The 15,315-nt window shown below is 48.0% G+C and overlaps 1 protein-coding gene across 3 annotated transcripts in view; it reads right to left on the reverse strand.

Moving 5' to 3' along the window:
- Positions 1-12,059: 12,059 nt before the first annotated feature.
- The window catches only part of LOC101974423 (monocarboxylate transporter 1), a 29,580-nt gene continuing 26,324 nt past the window's right edge, over positions 12,060-15,315 (reverse strand). For all 3 annotated transcript variants that reach the window (XM_078027032.1, XM_078027034.1, XM_078027033.1), the window contains one exon: positions 12,060-13,159. In XM_078027032.1, coding sequence (XP_077883158.1) covers positions 12,966-13,159 — 194 coding nt within the window. In that variant the 3' untranslated portion in view covers positions 12,060-12,965. The remainder of the gene's footprint in view (positions 13,160-15,315) is intronic.

The following is a 15,315-nucleotide window of genomic DNA, read 5'->3' on the forward strand; positions in this document are numbered from 1 at the left end:
CTCCAAGAGGGCGGCTGCAGCAGGGGAGGACGAGCCCCTCTAGCTCTCCAGCCGAGGCCCCGCAGCAGGGTCCGCTGCTAACCCGGGACTGCTGGGTTGGGAGGGAGGCTGGCCAAGATGACATCGAAGGTGCCCTTAACTTCACAACTCTGTGATACATAAATTGCTTATGTGCGTCCCTTCCATAGCATGTGAACCCAGCTCAATGTAAATCTTCTTCCCAAGCTGAGATCCTTCAGAAGCCAACTCTGAGATGGAGATGAGCCTTCAGGACCCTAGGGAGCATCATCGGGCATCAGATGGTCACTACTGGGCCGGGGGAGAAGCTGAGCTGTACTGCACTCTAAACCACAGCCTCAGACCACCATGCAGGGAGCTCAGGAGCTGGGATGACCCTGGGTTTCTTGAATCGGGGTTAGTGAGACTGGCCTTTATACTCCCGTGTTGATTTGTCAGTAGGTACAGGCTGGCCTGGGAAGGGATGTGGCTCAGGGCTGTCCTGGAAGGCTGGGGAATGTGTTCTGCATTCACTCACGGAGGGGTCTGGGCCAGAGTGCATCACGGGGCCCCCTACCGTCCTTCTGGGGGTAACGTCTTAGGCTACAGTGAGCCAGCAAGGAAGGTCTTCTTGGGCAGTGGACCCTGTCCTGGGTTTCCAAATCTCTGCACTTGAGCAGCTCCCTAAGGGGTGATGCCCAGAGCCCCAGAGGGAGTGGTCTGTACCCTTCACCTTCATCTTCTCTTCTTCCTCTGAGAGAGGGTCAAGGGGTAGAGTAGGAGATGACCCAGGGACCAGAGATCCTCGCTCTAAGTGCCAACAATTGGACCTGAGAAAAACCAACTCATTCCATACCCACCACGCAGGGACCCTAATTAAACTTTAAACTCCTGTTTCCTTTTTTCTTTTCAAAATTTCCATGGTAGGTAATTAACTTCCTCTCTGTGGGTAAGCCGTTCAGGAATGCTCTGTTAATGACGATGGAGATCAGAGCACGGGGCGGATTCACTTTGAGTTTCTTCCTTTCATTTCCTTCCATTTTTTTTTTCAAAGATCTGGCCTCGCTGGGGAAATAAAGCGAAGACGTCTCAGTGAGCAAACGCTACGTGCAACAGGCTTCTCTGTCAGGACTCTCTTGAAGTCCTCGCAGCGTGGAAGCCTTACCCCTGGGAGGGCACAGTGGTTTCGGTGGACCAACAGGAGCAGCCAGGTGCAAAAGGGCACCTCTCCTGATGAGCCTTCCTTAGGGGGGGCCAGCAGATGCTTCCCCAGGAACAAATGCTGAGATGGGCTGGCAGCCAGGGGCGAGGTCCCTCCCACTGCCAGCCCTCACCCACCACCCCTCAGCCTGTCTCCTCTCCCAGGTCCACCCACCACCTACTCTGCGCCACCACACGCGATCAACAGGATTTTGTACAAGGGATGTGAGAGTGTAACGACTTTAGAAAACAATTGCACAGTATCTTCAGAAAAGGGAGGTTTGCATACTTTGGGATCCAGCGTCTATACTTAGGTAAATAGAGAAACTTAGACACATGCAGGAGAAACGCACCAAAGGCTCTGATCACTGTTCAGTGGAAACCACCCACACGTTCCTGGACCGAGGAGCGATGACTGAACACTGGTGAGACCCAGCTATAAGAATGGCAGGAAGCAGCTACCCGCTCCAGAGTGGGGGAATCGGAAAGGAAGAGTTTTAATAGGAGCTTGGGGCTTGAGGAGGGCCTTCAGGAAGAGGCTTGGACTTCTGAGAAGGGGGCCTCTCTCAACTACATCCAGCCAGCTGTTTCCACAGAGATGAAAGAAAAAAACGAAACAAACATTATTCAGACATACGCACCTATGTGGCAAGACTTCAAAAAGCAAGGAAATGATAAACACAAAATTGAAGATGGTATGGAAGATGATGATCCCTTTTGTGGGGAGGCAGAGAGATGGACAGAAGATTTAAGCTGAGTGATGTTTAAATTCTTGTGTGAATAATAAGTTCAGAGGTTGGTCATATTTTATTTTATAACTAACATTTAAAACTACGCTTTGTGGGACTGGGGTTGTGGCTCTGCAGTAGAACGCTTGCCTCGTATGTGTGAGGCACCGAGTTCGATCCTCAGCAACACATAAAAATAAAATAAAGGTGATTGTGTCTACCTACAATTAAATTCGTCTTCCCTCTCACATCCTACCAGGGTTTGACCTGTACAATCCGCAGAATATAGCAGAGTGATGGGGCTGGGGCTGTAGCTACCGAGCTACAGCTCAGAGCGCTTTGCCTAGCATGGGTGAGGCATGGGGTTGGATCCTTGGCACCACATAGAAATAAACAAATAAAGACATTCTGTCCATTTACCACTACAAAGAAAGAAAAAACAAAACAAAGAAGTGATGGCATATCTCCTCCAAGGTTAGGATTAAAAGACACCATCAGCTTCTATTTGGGTCCCTTGTATCTTTATGGGGAGGCCCCAGTGACAAGGAACTCAGGGCTCCTGCCCAAGGATGATAACTGTAGTCCTGGCCAACAGCCCGAGACTTCGTGAGACCCTCACTGCAGCTGCTTTCAGGTGCTGAGGAATCCCTGCAGCCGTGGTCAGGGCTGCCCTGGGAGGCGGCCCGTGTATGCAGTTGACTGTGTGCTGTGATCTGTGCATTGAGGGTGGGAGTGGACGTGAGGGTCCTGGAAAAGTCTCTTACAGTCGTGCATGACGGGAGATTCCCCAGGGCCTGCTGAGCCTGGATTCCTGGATTCCATCTCACCATGGAAACTAGGTGGGATGATACAGGTTGGCTAGTTTATGCTGCTACGTCTGGGGGGAATAACTTGTGGTGTCATTAATATGTAAACTTTAAAATGCATAGAATGTTGAATTTTAAAATAGGAGGAAATATTCAGATATAATAGAAGGAAGGGAATCTAGGTCAGAGGCAGGCCAGTGGGAAGTCATAGGGAGGAGCCCTGACACAAGGTGGGAAGCAGCTCTGTGGGTTCTGGAGGGGAAGCCAGGGAACTGGGATGCTGGGGCAAAGCTGCAGGGCTGCTCGCGGCCACGCGAGGGCGCCCTCTCACTGCCACATCTGGGCTGGGGGGCGGGTAGCCGAATGAAATGAAGGAGAGAGAACCTTCTGGGGAGGTAGGGTGGGTCAGTCCTGTGTGCCCAGGGACAGGCCCCTGTCCCCGGGCTTCTTGAAGAATGTGATGTTCCTCTGAGCACTGGAAACAGCTGGTTTTCAGGTGCTGAGGAATCCGTGCAGCAGTGGTCAGGGCTGCCCTGGGGGCGTGGCTTGTTGATTATGTGCTGTGGGATCTGTGCATTTAGGGTGGGAGTGGGCGTGAGGGACCTGGAAAGGTCTCTTACAGTCGTGCCTGATTGGAGCTTCCCCATGGCCTGCTGAGCCTTCCTGCTGGGGGAAGGAGAGGGGACCAGGACAGAGACATTGTTAGCAGCTTTCTTGACCCTTCTCCCCTCCCCACCCTCAACTTCTAAGTTTCTCTATTTACCTAAGTGTAGATGCTGGATCCCAGAGTTTGCAAACCTCCCTTTTTCTGTGGGTAAGCACAGAGCTTCTAACAGCCTTCCAACCAGAAAAACTTTCCCGTACCATTAAGTAAGACGGAGAGAAGCCTCCTGGATTCTGGTGCACTGTAGGTGCTTCAGAGTTGAGGAACTGAACTGTAGGAAGGCCTTAGGTTGATGAGAGGTGAGAGGGCTCAGAACAAAATACCGCGAAGGGCACCTTCTTTACTCTGAAGGACATTGGCAGGGTCTTAGAAGGTCTGTGTCTGACCTTCTTCTGCCCTTGTCTTCTCATTTCTCCTTCTCCCCCGAAGCTCTTCCCAGGAACCAGAATCCCTCTTCCCCAAGGCAGGTCACAGAAACCAGAACCCTTCCTCCAAAGCAAGCCATAAAAATCTATAAAGATTTGTCTTTCTTCTCACCTTTCCCTTGAAGACCTCATTCCAGAGGGATCCTGCCCTGTCTCTGGGAGGGTGGGGGATACGACGACACAGAGAGGCTAAAAAGAATCTGAGCAGACAGGCCTTACTGGTCCCCCTCAGTCTGTTCCCTAAACCTAACCTAACTTGCCACCACGTTTCCACCTGGCTGTCCACTCTCCACCAAACCTAAGCATAAAAACAGTTCCCCATGGCTGGGGTGGTGGCTCAGTGGTAGAGCGCTTGCCTAGCACGTGTGAGGCACTGGGTTTGATCCTCAGCACCGCATTAAAAAAATTAATAATAAAGTTATAAAAAAAAGAAAAAGAATTTAAAAACAAAACAAAAAACAGTTTTCCCTGGGTCTCTGGGTCTTCATTTCGGCGGGCACCAGGGGCTGCTGCAAAACTGTGATTAAATTTGTTATGCTTTTCTCTGGCTAACTGACTTGTCTTTGTACAGGAGTGTCAGTCATGACCCTTCTGATAGTGAAGGAAAGGTGTCTTTCTGCCCACTTTTCTGCCCCTACAGAAGGAGGGGCTTTCTATGAACTCTGCCCAGGGGCAGGAAGCCTGTGGAAGGGCAGAACATTTGTGTTCCATATTGACTCTCCCAGGGCCAGCACAGTGCTGGCACACAGCAGGCACGTGACAATGACAGCATATGAACCATAACCCACACTTACTCAGCACCTGCTCTTGTGCCAGGAACTGTCCAGGGCGCCCTCCAGGCAGAACCCTTGCTGGCTGAGGAGCATCCAGGACCCACCGCCACCTATTTCCTGTCCTTCAGAGGCAGAAAGCTCAGTCAGGTGCCGTGGCACATACCTGTAATCCCAGCCACTGGGGAGGCCAAGGCAGGAGGATCAAAAGTTCAAACCCAGCCTGAGCAACTCAGCGAGGCCCTGAGCAACTCAGCGAGGCCCTGTCTCCGATAAAATATAAAAAAGGGCTGGGGATGTGGCTCAGGGGTGAAGCACCCCTGCGCTCAATCCCTGGTGCCAAAAAAGGAGAGAGAAAGCTGAACACGGCCTTTCCCAGATCCGGTCCTTCCCGAGGGACAGTGCAGACGGGATCCACCACTTAGACCCTCACATGAGACTCGGGGGGTGAAGGAGGCCGCCTTCCTGCTTGGGCTGCCCCTGGCAAGCTGGCCATGCAGTTGCACGTTATTTCCTGCACCAGCAGCTGGTGTCCAGTCACCACCCTGGGCGCCAGGGGACAGCTGGCAGAAGCAGTGAGGCCCGTCTGCTCCCTGGCCACAGCCGTTGGTGCAGCCTTGGGCGCCCGCCTGCCTTTCCTGCTCAGACCCAGCGGCAGACCCTCTAGAGACTCAGCCCCCCACCCCCATGGCCACACAGGCATCCCCCATGCCCCCAATCCTGGGTCCAATCACTTTCCATTCAAGACACCTCTGGTGGCTGCTGTGTCCTGCATGGAACTCTGCCACACAACCATGACTGTCATCATTTTGCCAATGAGGAAACCGAGGCACAGAGGCGCATGGCCAGTGAGTGGCAGGGCCAGGCTTTGGTTCCAGGTCTTTCTGAGTTTGGTGCCCATTCTAGTTACTGCCTCTGAGAGTATGTGACACTGGTGCCAGGGGAGGGAGGTGGCTCAAAGAGCTGGGGGCAGGGGCCGGGCTGCCTTCTGTCCTGAGGCAGGTGACCAAAGAGCCTGTTTCTTTTTTTTTTTTTTTTTTAAGAGAGAGAGAGAGAAACTTTTAAAAATATTTCTATTTTTTAGTTCTCGGCGGACCCAACATCTTTGTTGGTATGTGGTGCTGAGGATGGAACCCGGGCCGCACGCATGCCAGGCGAGCGCGCTACCGCTTGAGCCACATCCCCAGCCCAGAGCCTGTCCCTTCTTGAGCAGCACAGCAGCGCAGCCTCCCGGGGAAGGGACAGGGGCTGTGTTGTCCCTAGATGGGCTGAGCAGGGCCGGGAGGCTGCCTGGGAGAGCCAGGCTGACTGGGCACTAAACACTTCAGTGATCACTGGGAAAGCCTCAGAGGTGGGGGGCGGTTCAGCAGGCCCATGGGTCAGGAGGGCACCGTGGGTGACACCAGCTTAGTCTCTTCCATATCCCAGGGTTGAACGGAACCCAGAAGCCTGACAGGCGCTGTATAGCAGCCCAGGTGGGGGGTGTGCAGGACACGTCTCAGTCCTCTGGCCTGCAAAGCTCGCTCTCCTTCTAGGCGGCGGACTGCAGGTGGAGTGGCAGGCCCTGCTAAGTGGTGAGAAGAGAAAATCAAAGTTGCTGGCTGATGCTTTAGATGCCCACGTGCTCCCACCCTCAAGCTGACCACATTGAGGACATTGAGCAAGGCCACCAGGCGGGCTGGTTTCCACCTCTGGTCAGACCCGTCTCTGGAGTTCGCAGTTCTTTATCTTATAGGTTCAACAAATGTGGGTGCCACCCCATACCGCACCCGTGGCTGCCTGCCACCGATAAAATACTCATTCTCTAAAGTCCCCATTTCAGAGATGAGTACATTCTAGGATAGAACACATTTCCCTGTTTCCTTGATGACTAGTTCCCTTCCCACTATCCCAAGCAAATGAATCCATTCCCCCCCCCCCCCAGTCACTATAGACCCGCTCCTCTAGCCTCTGATGGCCCCTTTGAGCATCAGTGCCAGAATTCTGGGAGGTTTGGGCTCAGAGAACGCAGACATTCAGAGCAACTCTAGGAGAGAGTTCTATTATCATTTCCATTTTGCAGATGTAGAAACTGAGGCTTAGAGAAGTTTTGTTTTTTTTTAAACTTTCCCTGGCACACAGGGCTGCACTTTAAGTCAAGATTCATTCTCTGAATACCTAATATACTCTAGTCACAGGAGACAGAAGAATCCAGAAGGGCCATGGAGGGGCTGGGGGTGCAGCTCAGGGGTGGTGAGCATGCTCTGCGTGTGTTTCCAGCCCCAACAGCACGTTGTTCTTCACTGACTAGAGTTCTTTAAAGATTCCTTTGAAACCCTACGACTCTGCTAGCATCTTCATGAATGAATTAAATCAATCCTCGTCATCTGCCTGCTAGGTGTGAGTCATGCTTTTAACCTTTGGATGACTATGCTATGACGGTGGATAGGAAGTGAGGACTGAGGAGGAGGGGGGCGTCATCAGGATCCTGGTGGTGACGTGAGGGCCTGACTGTAGCAGGGAACAAGGCCAGGCGTGGGAAGGCAGGAGAAAGTGGGGGGGCGGGCAGGTGCAGAGATGGAGGAGTTTAGGAACCTGCCAAAGCTTCTGGCTCAGGAAACTTACCCTGTGGGCCCAAGTCTTCCTTGGCTTGCGCTTACCATTAGCATTTGAGAAACTAGATGCTAGAATGTTCCCTGTCCCAGGACTGGGGCCATAGTTGTTACAAAATGTCTACGGAGCTTCTCATGTGAAAAACATTCAGAACTATGCTCAGAAAAGCAACCAGGCTCTTTCACTTAACAAAAAAATTGGGGCTGGGAGGGCACAGAGAAGAAAACACAGCGACTGAAGGAAGCTTCTCTCCTCTGTGGACAGCCCGCTTCCTTTCCTGATTACTAGCTTGCCTTCTCTCTTTCTTTCTTTGGATTGAACCCAGCTGCACTTTACCACTGAGCTACACCCCCAACCTCTTTTATTTATTGTTTTGAGACAGAGACTTGCCAAGTTGCCCCTGCTGGCCTCCAACTTGACATCCTCCTGCCTCAGCCTCTCAAATCACTGGGTTTACAGGTGTGTGCCACTGGACCCAGCTCCCTCCTAGCTGCTGCTTCTTATTTGGGGGGAGGGTATCAGGGACTGAATTCAGGGACACTCAACCACTGAGCCACACATCCCAGCCCTATTTTGTATTTTATTAGAGAGTGGGTCTCACTGATTTGCTTAGCACTTCACTTTTGCTGAGGCTGGTTTTGAACTCCTGATCTTCCTGCCTCAGCCTCCCTAGCAGCTAAGATGACAGGCGTGCGCCACGGCGCCCAGCTCTTACTAGCTTCTTAATGGCTACTTCCTCCTGGGATCCAGCTAGAGCCAGCAAATGACACTCAGTTCTTGGGACAGCAAAGCTTAACAGTGGTAATTTTGTCAAAACTAAGAAATGAACATTGATATGATCCTATGAATTAAGCCACAGGTCAGCCTTTCCACTAATATCCTCTTTCATTTCCAGGATCCAATCTAGGACACCACATTGCATTTAGCAGGGTCATTGTGTTGGATTGCTTCCACCCCACAGGGTTTGCATAGATGACATGAAATGGCACGTTAAAGGGCTTTGTCAACTGAAGAGTTAAGTAATCATTACCAGCAGTTCTTACTTCATTGTTGCTCTGGTTAATCATGAAACTTCCAGATGCTTCCTTCCCTGCGCTGCAGGATGTGAGCAGTCGAACATGTCACTGAAACTCCTTGAAAACAATAGCTGTGAACGTGTGTAGTTAATCTTCACAGCCTTACTGTGCTTATTTTATCAGTGAGAAGGTAACTGATTTGCTCAAGAAGGTACTAGATGGTTTTAGCCTCCCAAGGTTGGCTGGGCTGACTCTTCATGTGCTGGTGAATCACAGAACTTCCTGCATAGTTGCACCTAGGAGGCCAATAGCTCCAGGCTCTGGGAACTTCAATGGCTCACTCCTATATCTTTCCCAGCGGCGAGAGTCAGAAGCATCCGGATGCAATATTGATAAAGACTAACTCTTTATCTGTTGCTAACCCACCACTCATTGCCTGTCTTCCTCTCCTAGAAGGTAAAGTCCATGCAACAGACAGGGTTGGCTGGTACTGAATCCTCACTGCCTAGAACAGAGCTTGGGACAGCACATGGTGTCAATAATATCCATTAATGAATATGTAGAAACATCTGTCAGCCAACACCACTCTGTCTTTTTGTGACAGTGTATTGTTGGGTTTTTTGTTTGTTTGTTTATACTGGGGATTGAACCCAGAGGGGTTTAACCACCGAGCCACATCCCCAGCCTTTTTTTATATTTTATTTAGAGACAGGGTCTCACTGATGTGCTGAGGCTGGTTTTGAACTCATGATCCTCCTGCCTCAGCCTCCTGAACTGCTGGGATGACAGGCGTGTGCTACCTACCGTGCCTGGCTAGTGTCTTGTTTACTGAAGCTGAGCTCAGAAAGAGAATGTCCCAGAACAACCACAACCCCGTGAGGTGGCGGGATGCTGAACCTCTGGCTTCCAGAGTTCAACATTTACTTGCAGCTGATGCTCAGAAGAGGAGCCGCAGGAATGTTGTCTCCAAGACACCTGCCTGCAGGAAGGAGCCCTGGCAGCTGGCCCAGGTGGCCTGGGGCTCTGTGCTCCACCGTGTGGTCCAGCCCCTAAAAGACCACAACTGGAAACCACTGGGCTGGAGGCCACATCACACTAAATCCCCTTTGACCAGAGTGCAACCCGTGGAGAAGCAGAAAAAATAATAATAATAATAACCTGCTTGTAATCAACACCAGCTTCATTTTCTTGGGAGACAACTGTTTCTTTCTAGAAGTCTTCTATCTCAAACCTATTCATTTCCCCTCCAATATTAGTGACAAAGTAACAATCATATTCACATTATGGAAAAGTGGAATGTAGGGGGAAAATCATCATACCAATACCAGTATGGGTGAGATTTTGTGTGTATTACCTTCCCCTTTTCACCCTGAGAGTCTATCTATGATCTAACTAGTTGTTCTGTTTTTTTCCTTATTTAACATTGTATCCTACTGATAAAATAAGGCTTTTTCCTTGCTGTGAGACTTCATAACCATCTACTTAAATTCATTTCCAAACACCTAAGGATTTTTTAAAAATTTATTGTTTCGCTTTTCTTTTAACCTTTTTTATTTTTATTTTTTTTTAAAGAGAGAGTGAGAGAGAGAGAGAGAATTTTTAATATTTATTTTTTAGTTCTCGGCAGACACAACATCTTTGTTGGTATGTGGTGCTGAGGATCGAACCCGGGCCGCTCGCATGCCAGGCGAGCGCGCTACCGCCTGAGCCACATCCCCAGCCCTTCTTTTAACCTTTTTTAAAAAAATTATTTATCTTTATGTGGTGCTGAGGATCAACCAGGGCCTCGCATGCGCTAGGCAAGCGCCCTTCCGCTGAGCCACAATCCCAGCCCAGGATTTTTAAATATATTATTCGTTTCACTGTCAGATATGCCCAAAAAAGGTCACCCAAAGGGGTTGAAAGACAAAAACTCAAGACACTTAATATCTTAAGACCTCGTTGAATATTAGCATTAAAAAAAACAAAGCCCTAGCTAATATACAAGTGACAAGCACAATAAAATTAGTCATCGGGAAAAGTATATCAAAACCATATGTCAGCCAGGCGCAATGACACAAGCCTGTAATGCCAGCAGCTCGGGAGTCTGAGACAGGAGGATTGTAGGTTCAAAGGCAGCCTCAGGAACTTAGTGAGGCCCTAAGCAACTCAGTGAGACCCTGTCTCTAAATACAATACAAAAAAGGGCTGGGGATGTGGCTCAGTGGTTAAGCGCCCCTAGGTTCAATCCCTGGTACCAGAAAAACATATAAACAAACAAACAAACAATTATACACCTACTGGTACTAATAATAACAGAATTAGAATTTCTAATTAGAATTAGAAATTCATCTGCTGACAAGAATGCAGAACATCCAGAATTCCATACGTTACCAACTGCTTAGAAAATCATTTCAGTTTCTTGTAAAGTTAAACATGAATTTGCCATATGTCCCAGCAATCCCAATCCCAATATTTACCCAAATGACATAAAAGCCTATATCTACACACAGATCTCTTAAATGTTTATAGCAAAATGGATAGAAAGTGGAAATCACACAAGTGTCCATCAACTGGTGAACAGATGCACAAATTATATCCATGCAAAGGAACGCTACTCGGCAATAAAAAGGACCGGATTGCTGATAAATGTAACAACAAAGATGAATCACACAACATGATGCTGTGTGAGAGACACAGGAGGCAACTCTGAATTGTTTCCAGTCACACTTCTGACACCATGTTGTAAGTTTGTTCCACAGCAACAATCATTGCTCCAACTCTGCAGGCATCAACTACAGGCACTACAATTTTTTTTTCCTTTTTTAAAAAATTTATTTCTTACATACATGACAATAGTGGAGTGCATTACATTCATAATTATCCATTCACAGCACAATTTTTTTGTAACTGTATATAAAGTATGTTCACATCAAATTAGGATATACAATCAATCAATATATGAAAAAATGTCCATCATCTCTAGCAATCAGAGAAATGCAAATCAAAACTACTCTAAGATACCATCTCACCCCAGTCAGAATGGCAGCTATTACGAATACAAACAACAACAAATGTTGGTGAGGATATGGGGAAAAAGGCACACTCATACATTGCTGGTGGGACTGCAAATTGGTGCAGCCAATTTGGAAAGCAGTATGGAGATTCCTTGGAAATCTGGGAATGGAACCACCATTTGACCCAGCTATTCCTCTTCTCAGACTATACCCAAAGGACTTAAAAACAGCATACTACAGGGACACAGCCACGTCAATGTTCATAGCAGCACAATTCACAATAGCTAAACTGTGGAGCCAACCTAGATGTCCTTCAGTGGATGAATGGACAAAAAAAATGTGGCATGTATACACAGTGGGGCACTACCATCTACTAATGAGAGGAGTTAGTGTCAGACTCCACAGATTTGAAGGCTCAGTCCCATGATACTCCCTCACTTCAGACCATTTACAAGCCTCAGGCTGACCCTGTAGTCGATGGGCTGGTAATATACTAGGGGTTTCCATGACCCTCTCTTCAAGCGTGATAATTTTCTGAAACAGCTCACAGAATTCAAGGAAACCCTTTACTTTTGCATACGGTTTGTTATAAAGCATATGACTCAGGAACAGCCAGAAGAGATGCACTGGACAGGTATGCGGGACCTCCCCAGGCACACCTTCTTGGCCCCTCAGTGTGTTCCCCAAGCTAGGACTGTTGTTCAGGGATTTTTATGAAGGAGTTGAAAATCTGACCCTCTCATCACTCCTTGGTCTTTCTGGGGATCCGCCTCCATCCTGAAGGTTTCCACAGGTCCCAGCCACAAATCCTGTCCCTAGATGCAAAAGGCACTCTTTTTTTTTTTTTTTTTTTATAAAGAGAGAATGAGAGAGGAGAGAGAAAGAGCGAGAGAATTTTTAATATTTATTTTTTAGTTCTCGGCGGACAGAACATCTTTGTTGGTATGTGGTGCTGAGGATCGAACCTGGGCCGCACGCATGCCAGGCAAGCGCGCTACCGCTTGAGCCACATCCCCAGCCCCGCAAAAGGCACTCTTACCACTCCAGGGATTCCAATGGTTTTAGGAGCTGTGTGCCCGCAACTGCAGATAAAGGCCAAACATTTATTTCCTGTTATGCCACAACTACCTACCATATGATTCCGTTAATTCCATTTGGGAAAAGGTAAAACTCAAGGGACAGAAATCAGGTTAATGGCTGACAGGGATTAGGGGTGAGAGGCAGGCTTGACCAGTTACCCAGGTCAATGCTCTTTCTCTAGCAGCATTTCCAAAAGAAAGGAGTCAAGTATTGGGGGGTCTTTGAAATGTTCTAAACTGGGGTCGTACTTATTTGACTAAACATTTTTGTCAAAACTCATCACACTGCGTCCTTAAAAAATGGAACGGTAGGGCTGGTGATGTGCTTGTCTACCATATGCAAGGCCCTGGGTTCAATTCCCCACACCCCTAGAAATGATGAGGTGTTCAGCCATATGTAAAGTATCCCTTAATCCATCTGACTTCAAATAAAAGCAATTTCCTTTCCCCATCGTCTGCAAATCCCCAGTCCTCAGAGGATGTGATGTTTATTTTGGACTGCTACAAAGGATGAAATAGAGTTTCCTCAATAAACACCTGGCTGTTTCCACAAAGGTGTCTGCTGTCCACGTTAAGCATCGCTGGGTGCACATGGTTCAGTAGAATGTTTTCCCGTATCTTTGGCCAGAAGCTCCTCTGACTATTCGTGGTTTCAGCCGGGACGCTTCTCCCCAGGGCCTCTCTACTCTATGTTATTCTGTAGGAACTCCTTTGGCCTCCCCCTCTGGATCTTGCTTTTTCTGATTCTCCTCTGCTTTCTCTTCTTTGGCCACAAGTCGATAATTGATGCCCATCCCAATGAAGAGAAAGACACTGGCAATCATCAGGATCACACCACATGACCAGTAGGTATATTTGTAGTCTCCGTATATGTCATTGAGACGACCTAAAGATGTAAAAAAAACAAAGTCTGTGGGTAAAGTAAACGGGGATACCCTTTCCCAAAGTATAGGGATCCACTCAGAAAGAAGATGTCGATCCAGTCTTCAAAGCCCGCAAATGCCCAATGGGTACCAAAAGGAGTTGCTAAAAATAACCTTATCTTCTATTTATGTCATTTTTTCACTGATTTTTGGGTGCCCTTGCATATTCTGTTATTTTTAGAAACCTGGAAAATCATCCATTCTTGGCAGATTCGAATTGTAGATTACCTACAATCGATCCCCTTAGTACGTAATGGAAGAAGTGTTGCTCAGAAGAGGTCTGGGACTCTTGTCCGGGGACACACAGCTATTCCAGTTACCAGAGGCCAAAGCTCTTTATCTAGCAGCATTTCCAAAGATCACGACAGGCATGTTCCATGGTCATCGTCATTGTTTAGATACAACTGAAGTACAGAGACATAGGTAACCTGTCCAAGGTCACAAAGCTAGTAAACGAAACCGTTTGGCTTTCACCTGGGACTTCTGACTCCTGGATCTATACCTGTAACTATTGTGCCACGGGGAGCCCAATGTTTCAAAGGTCAAAAATTTGGGGTGACGTATCACTTCCTTTTTATCTTTAAGGCTCTGTCAAGTCTGGTGGCGAAGAGATCCGTTGAACTTGGCGTGTCTAAACCTCTCGTTATGGTTGCAGTTTATCAGTGTCTCTAGAAATAAACTCTGGAAAGCCCTACTCTGCACTTAACAGAACCAATTCAAATGTGACCCCCATATGGCTTCCTAACTCAGAGCGTCGCTCATTCAGCAACTGTCACTGAGCCTCCATCGCTGCCCCAACACTGGCTTCGCTCAGGGCTGCCGATGAGGGTGAGCAAGGGCCTTACCACCCACAGCTGAATGGAGAAGAGATGTTGTTCAGATGATCACACATCTGAACAAATGGCGCAGGTACAAACGTGACAAGCGCTACAGGGAGGGTTATGGAAGTAGAAAACGGAGGACTGGAACTGGCAGGTAGGGAGAGGAAGTCTTCCTCCCTTGAGTCCACTGAGCTGAGACTAGCAGGAGGACAGAGATCCTCAGGAGTAGGGGGTAAGGAGAGGATCCAGGCAGAACAGCAAGTGCAAAGGCACAGGGGTAGGAAGAAGGAAGCATGGCATGTGAGCCAGGAAGAAGGGCTGGGCTACTGGAGCAGAGAGCAAAGGGCTGGTGCTAAGAAATGAGGTGGAGAGACAGGTGAGGCCAGGCCAGGCCAGGCAGAGTCTTGTAAGTCACATCAGGACATTTTATCCTCACCCTAAGAGCGGTGGGAAGCCACGGAAGAGGTGTAAGAGACTTCAGGACAGCTGGCGCAGGTGCAGGAGGACCAGTCACGAGGTCACCATTAGGGTCAGCCAGAACAGGAAACAGCTGTTTAGGTAAGGGTGGTAGTAGTGATGGAGAAAAATGGGCAGATGAGGAAGGTTTTGGAGATAAAAACTGATAGGATTCGTGAAACTCACTGAGTAGAGAGAAAAGGAACCGAGGGGAAGTTTTGAAGTCAGCAGTTGGCCTCTGTGTGGGGATCCCTCCTTGCTCCTTCATGCATAATCTCAGAAGCATGAATCAGTCCAGAGGAGAGCCAAATTATTCTTGTATTTAGTATTAAGTAATAATTTCTAAATGTAAAGAATTTGCTCTTCTTATGGAATAATCTATTAAGTTTTGTAGCCCTTTGCTGAATGCGAGATCTCGGACAGATTATTTCATTTTTAGAAGCCCATATTTCTTCACTTGTAAAGTGGGACAGTAACAGTTCTACCTCATAGACTTGTGAAATATGACAGGGCATATAAAGTGACGAAAACAGTCTGGTACACTGTGAACCCTCGCCTGATACCTGTTATTATTATTTTGAATAGCAGGACTGAGAGAAATGTCATGATTAAAATGAAAATGCTATTAGTATTTTAAGGGTGGAAAGGTACATTACGCATTTTTCTACAATAAGCGTGTTCATTTTGTGACCAGAAATACTTTTAAAAAAATACTGAAGTTTGTAATAGTTTTTTTTTTTTTTTTAAATTTTCCTTTCAGCTTGATGGTTCAATTTACTTTGACTCGGTAAGTGTTTGAGCAATCACCTGTGTCAAGTAATGTGCCAGCATTCAGGGTACAG

Source organism: Ictidomys tridecemlineatus, chromosome 11, assembly GCF_052094955.1.
Source record: "Ictidomys tridecemlineatus isolate mIctTri1 chromosome 11, mIctTri1.hap1, whole genome shotgun sequence".
NCBI lineage: Eukaryota > Metazoa > Chordata > Mammalia > Rodentia > Sciuridae > Ictidomys > Ictidomys tridecemlineatus.